Genomic DNA, 24,108 nt, shown 5'->3' on the forward strand with positions numbered 1-24,108 from the left:
TATTGACTGTATCTCTAAGACTATAAAGGGGAATAACTTAACGAATATCATAAGTTTATCTGAACACGTGTACCAAGTTTAATGTCCATATATTTCAACTGTTTTGAAGCTACCATCAAAGATTTTGCAAGATGATGAGAATACCAAGAATAAGACAATATCTCCACTTGAAAACAGACAAGCTAACATTGGGCCGAATATTCAGAACTTTGTTAAAGTTAACAACATTGTTAATGTCATCGTTGTTAAATTACAAATCTGTACTGCTCTGGATGTTTGATGGACACACTTTTAATCGGCAGAGTTCCTGACAACTGTGTCAGCTGTACTTGTTTCATTTAATAATTTTGGCACATCATCAAATATTTCATGTGTAGAATTTAACAAGGATGTCTTTCATTACCGTGTTAACTTTAACAAAGTTCTGAACAATCAGCTCAATGTGAAACAACATCATGTGAAGATCCAACACAATACCTTCTCTGCCCTTCTGTTCCCGTTCTATAGACTGTCGTATGTGTAACAGGTAAGTTTGTAACGCTGTTTTTCGACGGTCCGCCTTTATACTGAACTGTTTGTCTTCTGCCTAGTGATAGATAAATGGCTGAATGTGTATTATATATATAAATATAAAATTAAGTATTAATGCATCAGAAAATAATCTCAGAGTCTGACAAAAAAAAAAGAATTTCTCTAAAAAGTCTTGAGTAACCATAATGATAGGAAGGCCATGTTATATCTACATGAAACATGGAATTAAAAGCTAACAGGAGCGAATGTGATTGAATACATGAGACATAACCAGGCAACAGAAATAGCTGAGAAGTTATGGTTAAATAATATTACTGACGCAATATGAAGTTACCCTTGCCTATTTTTTCAAGGTATATTCTTTAGAGTAATCAGAATAATATAGTGTGTGTTCCAACCATGAGTAGATTCAGGCTAAATAAATCAAATATTATACTATTAAAACTGATACTAGAAAATCTGTCTTACATAGCAGTCAATGAGTATTTGTTCAGGAGTAAACTGCGTTGATCCCCGCTGACTTGCAGCTTCTTTCAAATCGGATCCTACGTCTACCGCTCTCACAGTCTTATGTAACTTATCACAACTCTGCAATCAAACACAAATGTTATGTCATCATTGTGCATGGAAATATCTGTAGCCAAGCATCAGTGTCACATCACTGGAATTTTTGCCAAAAAACATATCAACAAAGCTGATATTGCATGAGTGGCTATTCAATAGGGAATTTATTCTTTTTGAGTTTTTATCAATTTTAGTAAATAAATTTATCATATGCTGTCTGGTGGTTGATTTATTACAGTGAAATAAAAATGATATTTCACTGTTTCAAACAGAGAAATAACAATTTCAAGTTTTAGCCCGCTCTTACTTTCAAATCAAATGTCAGAGCACATGGGGCTGAGACGCAATATTTAAGGAAAGGACATCAGATGTGGAATGACATTACATTGTATACATTATGGCGCGCTTTTCTGAAAAACTACCATAAACAGTCATTTTATATGCTTTTTAGGCATATAAATAATGAAAAGAGAAATTGTTGGTTTCAGTACAAGAGCGCAACATATTTCACCTCAAGAACAGCAATCTTACAGTGATACATACAATTGTCCTCTATTTACTAAAATTCATATTGAATGAACGCGAACATGATATTTTCTTTAAAATGTAAATACTACTTCGATGTTTTAAACCATTACAAACATAAAATGTCGCTATAATATGTGCACAGCATTCATTTATGATGTCAAAAGTACAGTAATTACATTAGTTATATATATCAAATTATATCATGATGTTACTTCATGAAGGCAAGGATTTAAATATTATTAGAGTACAATTTATTCTGAATTCAACAGTTTGTCTAGCTTTGATTTTTTCCCTCAAAATGACACTTCAAACATCCTGTGAGACGGCACTAATCATGTACGGAAATTTGTCCCAGGTTTTGAAGTGAATGCATTGCATTAGACAAGTGCTATTAATATTCAAAATTCAGACTGTTTGAGTCAATTAAATGCAATCACAAAGGGCTCAATCAGTTATTAAAGCCAAAGATATTGATCTTGCACAATATAATGATTGTAATCTTTATTACTGGTTACATAGGTAAAAGTTTCATTTCAATATCTTAAACATTTTTTGAGTTATGGCCAACGTTGAAGTTTTTGTATGCAGACGACACAACAACAGACGCCAACAACATCACAGTTTTTCTTCATTAAACTGACAAGCTACTTAAATGACCAGAGCAGTGTACCTCTGTTAGTCTTGGCCCCAGTGTGGAGAGGTGACTACTGTACTGGTTGAGGAAATCATTCATCTTGGTAATTCGGTCCTCCTCCAGATCTTGTAATTGCACATTTGCCTGAAACACGTGAAACAATGAAGACCTTGTTTTTTCATGGTTGACATGTTGGCTCACAATACTCTTTTGTAATAATTTTGTTTTCCTAAACTTGTTTCATTTATGTTTTTATTAAATGGCAACTCATTAAAATCCCATAAATAAGGATAACTAATTGCTTAAACATATTATAAATTTCATTCTAAGCAATTACAGGGACAAGACCAGATATACACAATGCTCCAGATTTTTCTATAGAGAATTTACTGACGTTCATTTTGCATGAATACTTAGTATTATGACGACATTGTTTTATTTCATAGAAGCTCTCTAGACGAGTGAAACAGTGTTTAAAATTCCAAATACCTGCTGTTCTTTTTCACATATGTTAAATACTAATAAAGGATTTCTTTCGTTAAATTTACCTGTTGATATAATTTATCTCTTCAATTCATAACAATTCAAACAAACATTAAAAATAAAATGTGCCTGCCTTCCGTATTCATTTACATGGCAGTAACTGGAAACATGACCAACCAAGTCAGAAGCCATGACGGGTTAGTGATTTTTTTTTGCATTTAAACACAACCATCTATACATTGGCTGCCAGAAATTGTACAGATATTTATTATGTGTACCACACATAAATCTTCTGGTTTGAAACTTACACATATTTGTTCATTGAAAAAAGGGTTATAGATAATGGTCCAGTCTGGAGTGCCCAAACAATGATTTAGTAGTAGTGCGATTGCTTTGACTGGTTAAATTTTATTTTCAAAATGTAAAAAAATTAAAATGGGAAAAATAGTATTCTTTTTGGCATTGGGATCATTGATAAACTAGAGCTGTCACAGGAGTGATAAATATTCCATCACGCAACCAAACAAGCTCACTCCTTTTCATACCTTATTAACACAAAAGTCCCACTCCTGCCTCGCAACTTCAGCCTTTTCACAACATTCACAGTAGTGTTTGTCTGCCTTCCGTAAAGCTTCCATTGCCTGTTTCTGCTTTTTCTCAGTCTGTAACGGAAACTCAGTGACATGAAACAGTGTATATGTGAACCAACACAAGTAGATATGGGTATATTGGGTTTCTGTCATCATATCAGACATGTTATTCACAAAAAAGTTTGCAAATAATCTAAAATATACCCATGACGTTTGACATACATACAACCATGGGAGCTGTATTTGTATTTTTAGCAATGAGAAACTATGTCATATCTTTAGTGAGTAAATATTTATTTTTTTCAGACAGAGTACATGTACTGATCTTTCAAGAAGCGCAAGGTTTCAAGGTGACAAACATCCTGTGTCAAGGGTCATTATATCTTACATTGAATTATACTATTATTATGACAAGAGCTCTGGATCTGGTTGTTTTTCTTAAGGTTCCAAAGGACATAACTGAACAATTACTAAAACCTTGCTACACAAGTTATGTGTCTATAAGCCCTGGCAACATGTGTCCCAAGTTTCATGTGAATATCTTGAAAAAAAAAATGAAAGCCATGGTTAGTTTCTCTACGCCGACAGCAACAACGAAACTGACTTTTCTTTGAACAGACAAAGTAAGAATAGTAAAATTATTTTTAAGCACTTCACATACTTTGGTGAAATCTTTTTCTGTTTTCACCTTCCCTGACTTTGGTTCTTCAGCTTTTTCATGGGATTTGGCTGAGTCGTATGCTGCCTTTTTGGCCTGAAACAAGTGATATAAACAGGAGATAAATTAAGGTAGGAAAATAAGACTACATGTACACGTTTGTTTGGCTATTTCTTAAAAACATCATAGAAGTAACAAGTTTTTCAACAGTCATAGCATTGTTAAACTGTGATGTATGCATACCAGTCATAGCATTGTTAAACTGTGATGTATGCATACCAGTCATAGCATTGTTAAACTGTGATGTATGCATACCAGTCATATCATTGTTAAACTGTGATGTATGCATACCAGTCATATCATTGTTAAACTGTGATGTATGCATACCAGTCATATCATTGTTAAACTGTGATGTATGCATACCAGTCATATCATTGTTAAACTGTGATGTATGCATACCAGTCATATCATTGTTAAACTGTGATGTATGCATACCAGTCATATCATTGTTAAACTGTGATGTATGCATACCAGTCATATCATTGTTAAACTGTGATGTATGCATACCAGTCATATCATTGTTAAACTGTGATGTATGCATACCAGTCATATCATTGTTAAACTGTGATGTATGCATACCAGTCATATCATTGTTAAACTGTGATGTATGCATATTTAAGTTGTTCATATTGAAAGAATGATGTCCAAAGAGCAAAACTTTCATATGAAGCTCATTTCTTTGGTTATACAAAGTAGCACAAGTTTGACTTATATTCCCAGGTTGGTTTGGTTTATTGACATAATGTAAACAAAGAGATAAACATCCCACTTCCTTGTCATAACCTAGCACATAGATACACAATTCTACCCGGATCTATCCTTGTATCATATTACCTTGTTTTCTTCACTTCTCTTCTCTGTTAAAGATTTGAGGGACTTTTCCACTGTACTTTCAATCTGCAAACAAAATTCAAACATTTGAAAGAGGTCTTATATATTTTGTTGATTATCTTCAGACTAAATTTCTCACTATATTTTTTTATTTTTCAAAATAACTTTACAGTGCTCAGAGCCAGGATTTGAAAAGGGCGGGGTGGAGTTTTGAAAATGGGCAAGATACATGAGCCACGAAGTCATTTAGTTAACTTCTTGGGTGAGAGGCAGACACCTTAACCACTAGACCACACTCAACTTGCCAGTTATTCAGCATCACTAACTTACAAATGTATCTTTTTACTTGACATATTGTTAGCATTGTCTATATTTAAATCACTAAAAAAGTAATACAATGAGGGTCCATACATAACACATCAATAAAACAGTTGAAGAAAAAATTAGATGTCAAACTGCATTATTTTATTTACCAGTATTTCAATCAAGAAAACAGACCTCTCTGTTCTCAACTATTACCAGTTACATCACATGAGGTTAAAATAAACAAAGAACACCCAAAAACTGATACCAATGAAGATTAGATTTTTATTTTCTAACCAAGGGTGTAAACTCAAAACATATTTTAGCTGCAGTAAGGTAACTTGCTACACAAACTTGCATAGTCATTGCTTACATTTATACCAAATTTCATGCGTTTGTCTTTATATAAATGACTTCTGAATTATTGAAACCTATATATTTCATCCAAGATGCAGAATGGCTACAAGAATGTTGACACAAAGGCTATGACAATACTTCAATGTCCGTTTCTTCAAAAGAAAAATGGGGAGCAAACAATGTGTCAGACGTGAAGTACTTACTGGTCTTCTAGCCTTGTTCTGACCTTCAACCAAATGTTTTAATGGCTTTGCAATATCTTCTAGTAAAGCTGTGGATAAATTTCTGAAAAGAAAATAAACAAATTGTTAAGTATTTCATTTTTTGATATTATACTATCCAAGAAGTCTTACTATTAAGCCCTTATAATCTATAGATTTCCAGTTTTCAATATGCTTTTTCTGCTACAAATCTTCTAGAATGTAATAACAACCAGGGACCATATCAAAATAGTCTTAAGGACTTTATTTAATATATATATATATATACTTACATGTACAATTTTGCATCGTTATATTTCTTAATAAAGAAACAAGTGCTTTAAAGTGGATTTTCATTGTTAAAAATGAAGGTTTCATTATATTGATTGCAGAATACTTATTAAGCAGAACAATTTCTAACAGTGGAATAAAACATTATTGTTGAATGTAACAAAAAAGGTACAATTTGAACCTAAAATGTTTTTGCAATAGAGCCCTAGGGGTGTTAAATCCAAGACCAATCCTGAAATCAGGAATTAAGACTTTCAACTTCAGACTTAAGTGGTTGTTTTTTACTAGACATTTGCAGGACATTTACAGCTCTAACAATATTCACAAACCATTTTTTACAATGTAACCAATCACCTGTTGTGATAAGCTTGTGCATACAATTAAGTTAAAGTCATGCTATTAATCAAAATTAATACATTCACATGTATAACAAATATCAATTTTGACTGATAAACTTTTAACAACTTACTAAATAATGCATTTATGGAAAAAAATAATTTACTGATAACAAGATTGTAACAAGAGCACCGCGGAGTGGGTGCCAACGCTCGTCTGATGAAATTCCAAGTCGAAAAGGGGGGATAACTCAATATTAATTAAAGGCAAAATTATATGACCTGCTATAAACATGCATAGTGTTAATAGGAACACGTGTAGCAAGTTTAATGTGAAAATGTTGAACGGTTTTTGAGTTATGAGGTAAGGTTAAAGTTTTTGGACGACGACGACGACGCAGACGCAGACGCAGACGACGCCGACGACGCCAAGGCTATCACAATAACTCGACTTTTTTTCTTCGAAAAACAGACGAGCTAATAATGTATTTAATAGCAGAAAGCGCAAAAATATTAATATTAGATTGGTGAATGCTTAAAGATTTTCTGTGTTCTACTATAGTCTCATAAGGTAGAAATACTGTGTTTTATGCTCTTTTCTTTCAAATTAATCGCGGTATCCTTCATTTCAACATTTATTCCCCCTTTTTGGAATATTTATCAATTGTGGTAAATCTTATCTGGGAGTATTTCTGTAATAATCCAAATTTAACGCTGACAGTGCAAAAATGAATAAAATAGAGTACACATTGGATATTTTTCTATCTTAATATTTTGTCGGGACCATAATCATGCCAGACAATTCTGTCTTCCATATTATGCATTTATGGCAGACATAATTAATATCAACTGGTATTGTATGACTGTCTTGATTTCATCAAAGCCTATTGTTTTAGAAGTATCAGGAAACAATTTCAATTGTGATTCATACAGTGATACTTAACCTATTTTATAACAAACCATATTAACAAACTTATGCACACAAAAAGCAACACTTAATAAATCTGGAATCCTGTAACTTACTTGTGTAGTTCTGCCTCTGTTTCTACACTTGAGGCAACTGCCTTCCAGCCTTCACCCAATGACCTGGGAATATGCAACATGTGTATATGTATATAAATACACTTAACAATATACAGAAGTATTATATTTCAAAAAGAGTAACATATTACTAAATATAAAACACAAGGTTTTTTTTTTACAAATTGCTTGGTGTGTGGGTGATGCCCAACCATCTTGTGTTCACTTTCTCAGTCAATGAAATCATTGTTGTATTTATACATGTACGTATATCATTTTTACTACTATTTTATTATCTCTGCTAGTTTTAACAATCTATATGTTATAAAACAAGCTTTTCCATATTTTGTTTCAATAACATTTGATTATCCAAGCTAAAATACATCTGCCCAGTCTTTTATATATAAAAAAAGTTGTATAATATGACATTATTGTTTTACTCATTGTTGCTCCTGATTGCATTTAACCAATGGTATACGACATTACGATTATCTGCTCCTCTTTTATATGAACATGTTTGCGATAACCTTTTTTTTTACAATAAATCCTCGGCTGAAGAAGATTGTACTAATCTTCAATCATGATTAATAATGATTCCAAATGTAAACAAAGATTTATCACTTTTTGGGTGCATTCATGCTGTATGTACAGGGAAGCGCATGCCTTCAAATTTCCGAAGAAGCGCTAGAGTGCTTCATTGATTTGGCTACCTACCCTCCTTCATACATACAGTATGAATGCACTGACAAGTGTAATCAATCCTGAAGTATAACAACACTCTTACCCAAGACAATTGTTAGCTGCTCTCGACAATTTGGTCGCAACATTAGTGAGTCCCTTGTGATATTTGGTCTCCAGCTCCGCCCTGTAATGTACACAACATGAAAAAAACACATTGAAAATCTGTATTTCCCTGATGCGGAAAATCAGAGTCTGTGACACAATTTGCAGGTCAGGGACTCCCAGTTCGAGCTCTAAATGACCTTGTTAAAAAGCTCAAATTGTTTAGCCTTACCCTTTAGAATAAATAACCATTTTTTTTCTACAAGCTACCTTGGTCAGAGTATGTATTTCCACCATAAGATTTCAAATTAGTACTGTCTTAATTCTAGTAGGCCTTAAATGAAACAAGTTTAGTTCTGACAAACTACAATTTGACTTTCATATTTTCATATATGGCCAAACATTTGATTTAAGCACAAAATAAAAACAAGAGCCAATCTGTAAGAAGAGACATAACTCAATTATTAAACCCACAGTCAAGCTATACATTATCCAAGCTGTACATGTGCGTACCGTTTCTGGCAAGAAGTGTACCAAGTTTGATGTGATTATCTAGAATGATTCATGAGTTACGCCCAGGTTAGAAATTTTGCACAAAGACACCAATGACATCAACACCAAGGCTATGACCATACTTCAACATTTGACATAATGAGAGAGGGATTTCCCATTTACCTTTCCTGTATAATAAATGCCACTTCCTTGCAGAACTCGCTGCCCTGTTTCATGTACTTTTTCAGCTCATCAAAGCCCGTCACTCCCTGAAAATACAAAAAAAGTATTATTTAAGATTAATATTGGAGTTTCAAGATAAATGTACCAGTATGCAACTTCAGTATACAATATAATACGACACTTCAATGTGATTATCACAGCCCTCAGTAATTACATGCAAAATCTTTAATTGGATAAAAAATTGAATCTAATTCCACTTACATTTGATTGTCCAGGGTAATCATGTGCCAAGTGAATCCCTCTTGGTTTAAAAGTAATGATTATTTATAAAAGAGAGGTTTGGCATGCTGTCAATTGGCCAGCATTCAGTTCTAGACATATAGATTTAAGTATGAATACTTCTGTAAAGTGCCATTTATGGTGGTTATCTGCTGCAAAATTCTACATACACCCGAACCAATACCATAGGGTGAGATTGGACTGGTGATAAGGTGTACAGCCCTCCACCAAGAGATCATCAAGGTCATAATGGTTCAAGCCCCAACAACAAAAACAAACATCCTGCCCCCACTCAATTACACACCTGAGCAATGGCCTCTATGTTATCAAAGGGGAGTAACTGTGAGTTAATCCATGTCTGCAAATTATTGGGAATAACAACTCCAATTGGGCCAAACATGTGACTTTTGCGCTGTTCTCGACATGTTTGACAGTGTCCTTCATGCTTGTGATGGTGGGCTGGAGAATTCATCCTTCAGGTGTTTCATATAAAATGTTTGAACTTAAACACCACTTCTTACATTATTCATAAATCTTCAAATAGAGTTTTTTTCTTACATTTTTTTAATGTACCATCACAGAATTCAATACAATTTATTCTCACATTATCTTGTATTGTAATGAAATGTTATTACTACTTTTTCTTTCATTTCATGTGTATCATCTGATCTTTGAATTAAGGAGTCTTTAAAGGCACCTTTTTTACATGTAAATGTATTGTCTTTGAACTTAAATAACACTTTTCATAAATTGTATACATCCACAATATCACACAAAGATGCTTCACTGTCCTGTCAACTGCAGCACTAGTTTCCCTTTCCTATCTAGTATTTCTATATTCCTGGATAGCCTTGTACATAATGCTGCCACAGGTTAGCCTATCTGGCATCTGAGTAATTCCAGGCAATCAATTTATCAGTATGAACTTCATGGTGTGATTAAAAATAAATATACAAACTGATACTGATATGCATATACTGATATGCATTTCACTATCGTTATTTTCAATTTTAACATCCACGAATAAAATCTCTCCCTTATAATATTGAAATCCAGTAACACAAATGCATATATATATATCTCAATTAAACCATGACTCATACAATGTGGTCTAATTCTAATATCTGATAAACTAACTATTTATCAATCTTTTCAATCTTTTTGATTATGGATGTTAAATTCTAAAACACTTCTTTAACCCACAAGGAAATATTTAGCTTTCTTGAACAATAGCAGTGGTTTCATACACTTGACACAGTTATAATCCCAATGTTATGATAGTGCCAAGCAGTTAGAACTGCTTTAAATAACATTGCAAGCAAAACCACTGACATCAAATGCATGAAGTTAATGATGCAACATTTCTTCAACCTTTCAGACAAAAGTGCAAACCTGAGAATTTCTTCAAGGAAAACGCAATTAGATGGATATTCCTAAGACCATGTTGCCAAGAATTATTTCCAAGAAACTTGTTTCAAACTAAGAAATATATTCTGGAATTGAGATTTAAACTTCAAATCAATACAAAACTTTGTGAACAAGATTTTATATACATTTAAATACCACTCTGAACACCATTTATCCTTAATTATCGCTATTTCAAATTTATTTTTCTGTTTCCGATTTTATTCCATCTTTGTAATGTTTAATTAACTTTTGAATAATTAGAAATTGCTATTTCGAAGTAAAAATTAAAGTCCTGATTTGTCATTTCATACCTATTTATGAATTTATAGTATTCACACCATCCTGCGATAGCACTCGGGCATCGGCTTGAGGTACTAATGACGCATAGTTAGAGCTTGTTAATGAATGACATTTAGCACGCGTATGTAACAAACATCGGAGGTGAAGTGAGTATATAACGGCTGGTTTACCCAATCTGAATATCACTTGAAATCATCAAATCTGATCACCACATTACTCACTCGACCAGTTACCGAGCAATCCGGAGAAAGGACCAGTTACTTGTTTATACTGTTACAATTGCATACATGTGCTGTCATTTTGTTTTACATGCATAATGTTTTTTTTTATAAAAAAATATAATAACAAATCATTTGTCATTTATTAAACAATAATTCGATTCAATAAATATGTATACTGAACGATCACTCAAACAAAATGCAACATGTTGGTAACTTATAGCCTACATTGCAATCTTCACGACTTAATACTTTACAGCAAAAATTATGAGCAAACGCTTTCTTTTTCTAAAAATTGTTGATCAAAATATCGTTATTCCGAATTTTTTTATCTGGGTATCGACAGACAGTGTTTAAATGTACTACCATAAATATCTGAAAAGTCACTAAAACTAATTATAATCAGTGAATTTTTTATACCATCTATAAACCAATTTTATATTAGATTTTTTAGGTTTGAAAACAATGAAGATGTTTCCGTAGAGCATGAATCCATCAACGGTTGTCAGACATTTTTTGGCTAACGTTGCCTAACACACTCAGTTAAAACAGTTTAGTGACAAGTTTATATCCAAAATTTAACATTTTAAACACTATAACGAGCTAGAAAATTCCAAATAATCACGACAACATAAATAAGTTCTATAGTTATTATTTTCCTTGTCTTTTCAACCAAGTAACACCAATAAGTATCGAATTTTCCAATCTTATATCCCAGACAAAATACAATAACAACAACTCAGAATGCTGAACCCTTATTACACCATCAAGGAAGACAATGTGCCAGCTTTGTGAATGACAAACGGCCAAATATCAGACAACATATAATGCAGACATTTTCATCTTTCGAGCAACACCAAGTAAAATGTTACACCAAAGAATACGTAAAGTAAAATAGGCAGGAAATTATATATAACAATAAAACCTCTTTTTTTAAACCAGCAGGAAGTGTTTACACAATTCTTTTTCATAGTTTGTTGTGAAGGCTGTTGGTATCATCTACTTATCGTTGAATGCCTGCTCGTAATACCTCATAATCAAGGGACATAAATGCATCATGGAATGTGCAATTGTTGACAGGTTATTGAACTTGGTCATGATATCATGCGGATAATGCCTATAAGCATTGGTACCAAGTTTGGAAGAGTTTGTACAAGTAATGCTCAATGCAGAGGTCAAACACACAAGGATGACCATATAACAACACTGCCAGATATCCGTGTGCATGCATTTTGTCAACACACTATAACAATTTTGTGATCATTCCAAACTGGGAATGACATCATGTCATGATGGTAACAGGGACCAAAAATTAAACCTTAAGAATGATTTACCAAACAAAATGTAATCTTTGCCCTCCTCAAAATTGCAAGGAAACAGTTCATCTTGGACATTTCCAATATATCCAGAGTGTCTGGAATTTCCAGTCTGAGAAATCCTGGAAATATCTGCAGCCTACAGATCTCAAAATGTAAACAAACCATGTCAGAATACACCTGTTGATTCCCAGCAATCAATCATGACTTAGATCACATTAAGATACTGTATCTCTAGGAGAAAGTTTATAGCCATTTTTTATTATCCATTATAATTATCTTGTTTATAGGGTTTAAGCCAGGTTTTGAAAAGAACTGGGTGCTGCCAAAAAGGGGCAGGCTGCTTGTGGAGAAATATGCATATTGTATCAGGCTAAAAAGAATTTGACAGAAAATGTCAAGAATTGTATTTCAATTACTAAATATATGCTTCACTTGCCAATACTGCAGAGTTTGGATGAATTTATTTTCCTATCATAAATTTTATTCACAATGAATAAATATTTGATTATCTTAAGCATTTAATTCTAGGGAAAGCAGAAGGATGCCCAGCATGCTGGTCTAAAAGACAGATCAAGGGTGCTACCAACAACAGGCAGGGTGCAGCCCCATTCCATAACTGTTTTTCTCAAACCCTCAGTTACAGGGCAAATGTGCTGAAGAGTTTTGTTTGTATTTGCTGAACCTCTACGCTTCAGACCTATCTTTACAGCCTAACAGCAAATTTGAACCATGTACCGGTACATACACAATTGTATGCTTGTAGCGATATCAGCACATCTGTATGTGACAACATGTGGTCAAATGCAGATATAAACCTTCCAGCTATGACATATTCACTCTTACATCTCCAGCAGGCTGATGATGATAAATTTTAATTCATTAGCAGTCAAACAACACGGTAACATCATAATCATTAGAATGCAGGTTCACATCCAGGCAGTGTTACTAAAATGATTCACACAAAATACCAGTATGCAATGTTAAACAATTTCCTTTCTTTTTGTTTCTATGTCCTTATACTATTTTAGTTACCATATAAATACAGTTCAATATTAAAATCTTTAAAATGATTTTGTTCACCACTTTGTATTATGGGTAAGCATTATTTGTATTTCTTGATCATCATGAATATAATACATAATGGCCATTGACAAAGACGAAATAATTACAATAAATTACTTTCAAATAAATGAACTAGGTTTGGTTATTATAAAAAGAATACCCAACAAACTAAACTTTGAGAAAAAAGTCCCGCAGAGCGAACACGATCACTCGTCTGTGATTGCTTTTTTTCAGTCAAGAAAGGGAAATGACTCAATAATTATTAAAGACAGAGTTATGGTCAGACTTCCATAAGAGCAAGTCTGAAATTATTTTACTCCCTAGAAATGGGTTGTAACTTCCAAAATGGTTTCCTTTGAAGTACAAAAACTTCCACAATTTTGAAGAAAACTTCAGAAAGCTTGAAAGTTCAAAATATCAAAACCTTGTGTCAAATTACTTTTATGGTCACAATCAGTCTTTAAATAAAATGAATTATTACAATATAAGTCTTTAAATTTGGCAAGTTAAAGTTGCAAACTACTTGATTTTAACATACTAGTTGAAAAACAGTGAAAAAGATAATGTATTCGAGACACTAAACTTTCACATTTCAGTGAAAAAACTTCCAAAATAGATGGACAGGAAGTTCATACTTCCAGTTTCAAATTCTTAATGGAAGCCCTGTATGTTCTTTGCTCTAAATGTGCTCTATGCCTCACGGGCAACATGTGATTCATACACATTTCAAGTGAACATCTTGATTCATTTATTTTATTTTTAAATATATGGCCAATATTTATGTTTAGCCTACCGACAACATAAACAATGACGCCAAGGTTTTGATAAGACTTACACTTTTTCCTTTGTAAAATGCATGAACTGAAAATCACAAACAACACCTACCCTATTGAAATTTCCGACTTTCCACATCTCATCCTCTTCAAGTTTTGTATACATGTCTACAGAGAGAGTAATTTTCATTTTTGATGCTAAAAAATTTGCCAAGCAATAAATATTTAAATCTTACATTCCAATGCTTCTTTTAAACAAGTAAGTAATATCATTTAATTAAAGTTTAATTACAAAATATGAACCTAAACAGAACATTTTACATCAATTAATAAAGCTGATTTTATTATCAAAGTTATACATATATACTATGAAATGTAGAACAAAATAGGCTTGGTATTAACCCTGTCTATAGCTCCATCCTAATAAAGTCAATACAAATTTCATCCTTTAATTAACCACATCATTTGAAAAAAGAAGGGACTTTCTAATCGCGCCGTGCCCCAAGTGGGATGTTAGATTTACATGTCTCCGTTGCTACTATCCATCCCAACAGAAATGTAAACAGAAAAGATGCTTCTTGCATTGTTTGTGCACTTACGCAGCAAGATGACGTTGAAAGGTATCATTTATCATGAATAATTACTCAAAACGGACATAAAAATGTTTAAGTTTCCAAAATTTCAGTCCAAACAAAACTGTTCTGGTCATTCTGGGCATATTGCGGTTTTCTGTTTGTGCTTATGTACAATGTGATATATAACATTAATTTCATTCCCTTTAAAATAATATTCTATCACTGATACTAGCATTGCTTTCATAGTTCTTTTATGTACAATTCTAGTAGATATACATAGCATCAAGCTAATTAAACATAGTGACATAATGCAATAGGAACAGGAAGGATTTTCTTTTATCTGGAGTATATATATTACTCTTTATTTTTCAATTTAATCAAATATTCCTGCTACTTTGTTTTCTTCAAACAGGAATATATCTTGTGTAATACATGCACATATGAACAGAACTCTAACTGTTTTGGTAGATAGCAATATTTTGTTCTTCGACCATAGAAAAGTACCATTAAATGGGAACTTGAAGAAGACATTAAAATGTCACCAAAATGCTGATAATGATTATGATTCATATATACTGGATTTACCGTATTTAAGGTATCTAGTGTACATAAATAACAATTCTTATACTGGATTTACCATATTTGATTTATCTGATGTAAAATGATAATGATTCATATACTGAATTTGCAATATTTAAGGTATCTAGTGAACATAATGATTAAGATTAATATTATTGCATTTGTATTGAATACATGTACAAATTTGTGAATTTTGGATGCCTTGTTAACTTAACGCAAATATCTCTTACATCCAAGCTTTTAAGGCCTTGAAAGATTAAAAAAATCCTTTCATGCCTGATTCCAAAGAAATACGAACAAATTTACAAACTGCAAATTTTTTATCTATAATGCTTATCTATAATGCTTATTGGTCAATTTAGTCATCAGCAAGCAATTCCATTTCAAAAGCTACCAAAATTATATATTAGGTCACCAGACATAAAAGGTCATCATAATCACCAATGAAATGACAGATTATTGAGATTATTTGTACACTTTGGTGCCTTTACTTCCTTCACTTCAGGTCACAAAATTAATGGCATGAGGTAAATGGGGAGTGAATACCATAGATAAGTTATAGAGCAGGTTGTTTATCCTATATCATGGGTTCAAACAGAAAGGGTTGTGACATGACCACTAAAAATACCCTCAACAAGGAACATAAAAACAATATTGTTGACTCTAATTACATAATTTTCTGTTCTGTTTTTAGAAATATAAATTTGAATATTAAAATTCCCCTATTTGTTTGTATGGATAAAACCTAACATTCACATTGCATAACATGCAAGGAGTTAAGACTTCTATGTTGTTTCTTTAATATTGCGCTCCAATTGGATTAGCACTACGTCATTTAAAGATGCACTCTTACTCCCAAATAAGATTTACCACAATTAATAATATTGTTTTAATATTCCAGAAAGAATGAATAAATGTCGAAATCAGTGGTTCTTATGAAGGGTACCAAGTTTAATTTGAAAGAAATAAGCATAAAACACAGTATTTCTACCTTATGAGATTAAAGCAAACCACAGTAAATCTTTAAGCATTCACCAATCATTTAATATTTTGCGCTTTCTGCTATTAAATACATGGTTACAATCTTGTTATCAGTATTATTAATATTTTCCTTCAATGCATTGTTTAGAAAGTAGTTAATTAAAGGTTTATCAGTAAAAATTTATGTTTGTTATACATTGTGTATGTATTGATTTTGAATAAGAGTGTTTAACCAATGATAAAAAATGTTATAAATATCAGCTATTCATCTATACAAACTGATTTTGTCAGTTACACTTCTTTAAGAACAAATACTTAATTGCAGAAGATACTGCTAATTTTGAATCATAATCTATAATTCATTAAAATGCAAAAATAAAAATTGATTTTTTTTCTTGCATTAAAGCTTTAAGAATGCAGTTGGGCAAACAGCAAATGCTAGAGTGCTTTATGGAATTTGCTGGTGTGCCCTACTGTGTTCATAAATGTAAAATAAAATTGACCAATCCTTAAGTACTTCCTTAATAATTACAGGATATTGCCAGATATCTGGAGAGGTATCTTGGTTTCACTTAAATATAATTGTGATACTGTATGCCATTCTGAATTCTAACAATATAAATGATGGTCTGATTAACGGGTAAACTATATTTATGAAACACTGAAAATATAAGGTACACATGTTTCCCTTAAAAGTATGAAACTGGAAGTATGAATTTCCTTGCTATGAATTTTGAGTTGTTTTTCTCTGTAATGTATAAGTTTATATTTCTAAACACTAAGAATTGGTCCACTATTGTCCAACTCTTGTATAAAAAAATAACAACTCCATACAACTATAACCTGCCAATTTCACAAATGTTATTAAAATATTGCATTTTACTTCATGACTTATTGAAAATGTAACCATAAAAGTAACATGACAGCAGGTTTTGATATTTCAAGTTTCCACCTTAAGCGGCACTCTCACAGAGTGAACGAAAGTGCATGGAAACCAGTGATATAAGACTGCTGACAAAAAATCAGATTGCAGATTTTCATATTTAAGTTCCAAAAATGTTTTCATATTTAAGTTCATACTAGAACTCCGCGAGTCGGATGTGTCGCCTGACGAATTATTTACTGTCGACAATATAGCTGTTAGATTGGCATTTTATTCATTTATAGACAATGATGTTGCCATTTAACTTTCAATTGTAGGTGGCATTTGAACCCTCAATCAGATATACCTACGGAATAAGTTTCAGGTTGAAACCTCCTATAGTTTACGAGATATGCCACGGACAAAACCTAAGCAAGAAAATTAACAAAGGGCAATAACTCTAAAAATATGGCAGCAAGAGTAACGGTTCTTGTGCACTGCACTTGCCCTCAATGAGATCTATCTAGCTATGAAGTTTCAAGTTGATACCTCTTATATTCTTCAAGATATGCCCCGGACAAAACTTTAAGCATGAAAATTAACAAAGGGCAATAACTTTAAAACTAAGAAAGCAAGAGTTACTGTTATTGTGCACTGCACTTGCCCTCAATGAGATCTATCTAGCTATGAAGTTTCAAGTTGATACCTCTTATATTCTTCAAGATATGCCCCGGACAAAACTTTAAGCATGAAAATTAACAAAGGGCAATAACTTTAAAACTAAGAAAGCAAGAGTTACTGTTATTGTGCACTGCACTTGCCCTCAATGAGATCTATCTAGCTATGAAGTTTCAAGTTGATACCTCTTATATTCTTCAAGATATGCCCTGGACAAAACTTTAAGCATGAAAATTAACAAAGGGCAATAATTTTAAAACTAAGAAAGCAAGAGTTACTGTTATTGTGCACTGCACTTGCCCTCCATGAGATCTATCTACATGACGTTTCAAGTTGACAACTCTTATATTCTACAAGATATGCCCCGGACAAAACTTTAAGCATGAAAAATAACAAAGGGCAATAACTTTAAAAATATGGAAGCAAGAGTAACAGTTCTTGTGCACTGCACTTGCCCTCAATTTGATCTATCTACATATGAAGTTTCAAGTTGATACCACTAATAGTTTAGGAGATATACCCCAGACAAGCGAAAATGGGACGCGGACGCTGCCACCGCCGCCGCCACCACCGCCGCCGACAAAAGTAACCCCTATATGTCGTCTTTTCAGGCGACACAAAAATGATGTTTTATGCATTTTACTTAAACTGTTAGTAACGCTTTGAGCCATTAAACATTAACTTTCAAGTTTACAGAAATATGAAAACCTGCGATCTGATCTTTTGTCAGCAGTCTTTTTATCAAGGGTTTGCAGATATTTACGCAAAAATTGGCTTATTCCAAGACAAAAAAAAAAAAGTTGTCAAAACCATAAATCTGTGAGAGTGCAGCTTTAAGAAGTTTTCATCAATAGTAGGAATGTTTTAATTTCTAAGTTATAGCCCATATTTAGGAAGTAAATTACTTCCAAAATTCCTGTAACGGAAGCCCTGATATATGTTTGACAATTATTATAAATACCTAACACAGTAAATCATTGTTATGCCTAGGTATACTGTATCTATAAGGAAACTTGAGGTGAAAACATTTTGATAGTTGGGAGGAAAAACAATTCTCTTCGAAAAGGAAGGTAAAATGCAGCTGTGAGATTCTTTTTAGCAATTACACCATAAGCTATTTTGATCCAACGACAGTATTTTGATTTTCAACAAAACTTTACTTTCCCTATGAAATCTGCTTCAACTTTCACAATGTCACAGCACATTAAATAATGCAATCAAACATTACTACATCAATCAACTATTTCTCTGACAATTTTTCATTACATAATCCACTGCACAACACTGTAATCACCAAATACTACAAAAATGTCATCATTTGTATAAGATGTGACCTAAAATATTCACAAATATCAACTAATTTCTCTAAATTAACAAATTAAGTGATAGCGAGTATCTTATTCAAGATAAACTAATTACCCTTGGGCATGATAATCAAACATTGATATGAAAGCAACATTCACTTCATTCATCAATATAATTATGTTAACAGGTCAAATTGTTGACAAGAGATTGAATTTGATTTGATTTAAAACTTACACAAGAACTAGAGAATAATCACACTGTGTATAAATGTAAAAATCAAACTCTTAAACATACATTTCATTCAATAAGAAAACAGTAACATGTACCATAGTTAACAAAGTCAATGAAATGACTGCAGCCCACTTGTTAACCCCTGCTTCAACCATTGCCGTTGGCTACCAAATCCGGGCATTAGGTTAAGGAGGGTTGAAATTAGGGTTTCAAAAGATTCAGGAGCCAGATTGGCCTAGTTTACTGTTAAACAAACTTTGATTGGGTTTTGAACTTTAACCACGCAAAAAGCAGTGGTCGGAATTAACAAGAGCCCGCAAGCCCTGCACTAGTAAAATATCTTCTGGGCTTGCTCAAATTCTGAATTTTATATAGCAGGGATTGTTTAAAAATTTGGTGCCAGTATATGAATTCGGGCTTGTTCATCTAAAAGTCTAATTTCAATGACTGAAATAGCATATTGTTTTTAAGACTATACAGCTATACATGCTACAGTGGATTCAATACGTCAAGTCCAATGGACCATACTGCCCAGATCGGTAAATCTTGGTCCTAAGGTCTTTCAGCATTTGTTGTGTCTTCAACATCTTTCTCAATGACATCTTCTACTTAAAGGCAGCCTTGCATAATTATGCAGATGACAATACACTTTCTGTGTGTGATAAAATCTTGATGTTGTTAAGAGTTAAGACCAGTCTTGAAGAAGAAAGTACTTAACTTTTTGATAAACGGGTTCACTTCCAGTCCAATCAAATGCAGACTAACCCTGATCCAGTTCAAGCAATTCCAGCTGAGTCTGTTTAAGCAATACTTAATCATATTATTGTTTGTGAAGAGCAAGTTTTAGGAGTTGAAGGCGATAGTTTATTACAGTTTGATGCCCATGATTTCTAAAATATGCAAAAAAGGCAGCTAGAACTGTAAAACCTTCAAAAGATTAAATAATTTTTGACAATCAATACTAAGCTTATTATTTTTAAATCTTTTATCAGATTTTTTGTAGCAAGACCAACACAGAGAATAGAAAATATTCAATACAGAGCTTTAAAAATTGTCTTAAAAGTTTACACCTCAACATAGGAAATCTTCATTGCTTTAAACAATTCATCTGAGCAGAGTTAGATGCATCTCTATTGAAGAAACCTTCAAAACCTTGCTGCATTTAAAACATGTAATTATAATCTCAGATATGAAAACTGTGTACATGTGCCATCAGTCAGAACAACTAAATATTGGAAGAACTCTTCTCGCTTTGAGGCCAGTCAGGCATGGAACAGCCTCCCAAGGAAATAAGATGCTCTCAAAACTACCTAGAATTTAGAAGGCTGATCCGCTATATAACCTGGATAGGTCTCTCTTGTAAATACTCAATGAGTAAATAATCTTTGTCTTAAGATTTTTTTCTAGCAAATTAAGGTAAAAAACAAAAATGTAATTTAAAGCATTTTTTTACCACGTACACTACTATACCATGCTGTATTTTTCATGTACATAATGCTACTTAAAATCTCTGCGGTTTTAAATGCATACTATAGCTATCTTTAATTTAAACTCTTGAAAGAACAATTTTACAGTGATTTGACTACTAGAGGAACTGTGCGTGTGTGGACTTGCCTTACAGCCACATTGTATACAGTGCTCTAATCCATCTTACTTTTTGTAATTGTTTGCATAAATATAATAAGAAACAATCTTTGTAAATAGTTTATTAATATTTTAAGCGATACTCTTATTTATAGTCAAAATAACAAACATAAATTTTAAGTGATAAACTTCTAACTACTTACTAAATAATGCATTTATGAAAAATATAAATTGTTTTATGTTAACTAAATAATATCTAATTACTGACCTTGAATATGTCAAAGTTTACAGGTAGTCGCTTCCAGTAGTAATTAATATTGTATGAATTCTGATTGGTTGCCTCATCTGGTATATTTTTGTAGTAAAAAAAGTTAGAAGAAGTTCAAGTTCAGCATTTAAGCATATCGCTTTACTGACAATCCGCAAGACAGTGAGAACATGAATTGGTGACTCTTTCGGACACGTTCGAATGCGATTCACTTTGACTCCCCCGAATATCCACATAAGACTGTGTAATTTTTTGAAAAAACAATGCAAATTCTTGCTTCTTTACATAAACTGCATAAATACAATAAAAAACACAAAAACATGTTGAATACCGATGATCCTGGCGATGTATTCATGTCTTTCTTTTAGCGCTGTACTTTGCGTGTGTGTTGTCTCTTCACTTAAAGATTTCCGGATGGCATTCATTATGCAAATTAGCATTCATGAAATAATTCCAGCTACACTCTTATTGTACAAAAATATTTGGACTAGTCAACATGGTCTTTGTTTTTTTGTTTAACTCTAGGGGATATTGATCCCCATCTGGGGGACCGGGGGATTGGTTGGAATTCCCCCAACAGGTGACAGGGAATGTACGGTTTTTTAATCATATCGAAAAATAGCTCATTTTTCTTGTAATCATAATATTATACCTAACATTAAATAAAGATTCTTGTGAATATTCCGTATAAAACGGAAGCATGTTCGTAGTATTTATGTTAACTTGGTAATATGCAAATTAGCAAAGCCTGGGATCTGTAAGAATAGAGAAGTTAGTGTATATAAAGACCAGTGGACCCCTTCAGGGTCGAGCATGCTTTTCCCTGAAGGGATCTGTTGGTGTTTGTTTCATTATGCCAGATAGCTCGGCTATCTGGTGTTTTTTTGTTTGTTAGCAGTGCTAGTCTAAAATAATAGACGTGTTATACGGGATTCTTCCAATCCCTAACGTCTAAACGGGGAAAAACGGGGGTGTTTTAAAAATATTGAAATTGTTTTAAGTTAAGTATTTTATTGTTAAAATTGATCATAAAGAGTAATATTTATATTTTACCATGTAAGTGAAATGTTATTTTGCACTAAACAAGCATTTAATGCATAAAAACAAATTGTTTACCTTTCCAATAAAACGAAAGTTGACTAACACAAACAACAATTATGCGAAGGGGAACAACTCGATACAATCGTAATAACTCGGCCTCCTCCGACAAAGCTTCGAGATAGACCTCGTTATACAATTGTAACAACTCGGCCATGGCCGAAATGTTCCGAGCGATTTAAAACTGTGCCCTGAAGCCTTGCAGGTGCCCTTCATGTATATATATCGTTATGTTTTGACAGAATGAAATGAAGAAAAGCCGTCAAACTCATGATTAGAAGTTGGATATTTATTTTTTGTATACGGAACTAATATAAAATAACATTATCTGGTAATATTTCTTGTTTTTATGATATTTTATAGACGCTATATGCTTTAACCCGAAATCCTGATCGGAACAACTACCCACTTTTGATACTAAACAATTTGTAGGTGAAGGATTTGCCATATCAAAAATCTAAAAAAAATCTGTCAACGTACAATTATTTGGACTACTACCGGCGCATGTTACACTTGTATCATGTATGTGTTGTAGATAATTTTGCAACAGGACACCTCTGCAGTTGTTTATAGTATTGAAATACTATCATTATAAACTTATATTTGATGGCAAATGAAGATACACTGCTGTAAACATAAGATACCAGGATACAACTGTGGTGAATCGTTATTCTTTGAAGATCGTTATTTATTCTTTGACAAATGTTACATAAATTGGCATTTTAATCATGTAGGTATTTTCAAATATTTATATTTTTAACCTCAGGACAGAACGAATCGATACTGAAATGCTACTGTACTGTATCTGTTTTGACAGCTCCAACTTGTTTTTGTTTTTTCTAGTTTTACACATAGTCCAACTTACCGAAAAATGCTCTTTAAACAGATTCTTTGTGTCCATGTTTGAAGGGGAAACCGTCTCTTCTATGGAACTATAATATGTCATCATACATCGACAGAAAAAGTCCCAGATTTCGACCGGGAAGTTTTAAAACATTTGCATCACAACGGTGGAAGATTAAGGACAATGTCCAAATGATTAGACTGGTTCTTCTTTCTTCTTTTAAAAAAAGTATACAGGTACAACGAAACACTGAAATCTCTGTTAGGGTCGGTATAAAACACAGCGTTTTGAGCAGTCTGAGTTATGCAATATTCCATGTTAACTCCATCAACTTTATTATTCTATTTTTTATGCCCCTGAAGGTGGGCATATTAAAATCGCACCGTCCGTCTGTCCGTCCGTCCGTCCTTCCGTTCGTCCGTGTGTCCGGCTCAATAACTCGTGTCCGGGCTGTAACTTTCCCTTGTATGGACAGATTTTAAAATAACTTGCCACATGTGTTCGGCATACCAAGACGACGTGTCGCGTGCAAGAACCTTGTCCCCACCTCTAAGGTCAAGGTCACACTTAGGTGTTTATTCACAATGGAGTGTTGCATGTAATGACATAGAGTATAGGTTGTCGTGTCCGGGCTGTACTAGCTTTCGCTTGTATGGACAGATTTGAAAATAACTTGCCACATGTGTTCGGCATACCAAGACGACGTGTCGCTTGCAAAACCCGTGTCCCTACCTCTTAGGTCAAGGTCACACTTAGTGTTTATTCACAATGGAATACTGCATATAAGGACATAGAGTATAGATTGTCGTGTCCGGGCTGTTACTTTCCCTTGTATGGACAGATTTGAAAATAACTTGCCACATGTGTTCGGCATACCAAGACGACGTGTCGCGTTCAAGACT

General features: G+C 33.1%; 1 protein-coding gene across 3 annotated transcripts in view; it reads right to left on the reverse strand.

Moving 5' to 3' along the window:
• LOC128231155 (nostrin-like) overlaps positions 1 to 23,397 on the reverse strand; it is a 31,689-nt gene extending 8,292 nt beyond the window's left edge. Inside the window, exons 1-12 of one of the 3 annotated variants that reach the window (XM_052943634.1) lie at positions 11,468 to 11,804; positions 9,427 to 10,011; positions 8,844 to 8,929; positions 8,170 to 8,250; positions 7,389 to 7,451; positions 5,743 to 5,824; positions 4,883 to 4,945; positions 3,992 to 4,084; positions 3,286 to 3,402; positions 2,294 to 2,401; positions 1,000 to 1,119; positions 478 to 586 (exon numbers count right to left, since the gene is read on the reverse strand). In XM_052943634.1, the coding sequence (XP_052799594.1) occupies positions 478 to 586; positions 1,000 to 1,119; positions 2,294 to 2,401; positions 3,286 to 3,402; positions 3,992 to 4,084; positions 4,883 to 4,945; positions 5,743 to 5,824; positions 7,389 to 7,451; positions 8,170 to 8,250; positions 8,844 to 8,929; positions 9,427 to 9,594 (1,090 nt within the window). In that variant the 5' untranslated portion in view covers positions 9,595 to 10,011; positions 11,468 to 11,804. Of the gene's footprint in view, positions 1 to 477; positions 587 to 999; positions 1,120 to 2,293; positions 2,402 to 3,285; positions 3,403 to 3,991; positions 4,085 to 4,882; positions 4,946 to 5,742; positions 5,825 to 7,388; positions 7,452 to 8,169; positions 8,251 to 8,843; positions 8,930 to 9,426; positions 10,048 to 11,467; positions 11,805 to 23,227 lie in introns of those variants that run through there. The other 2 variants (XM_052943624.1, XM_052943643.1) reach the window with 2 other exon arrangements.
• Positions 23,398 to 24,108: the final 711 nt, after the last annotated feature.

This window comes from Mya arenaria, chromosome 1 (assembly GCF_026914265.1).
Source record: "Mya arenaria isolate MELC-2E11 chromosome 1, ASM2691426v1".
Taxonomy (NCBI): Eukaryota; Metazoa; Mollusca; class Bivalvia; order Myida; family Myidae; genus Mya; species Mya arenaria.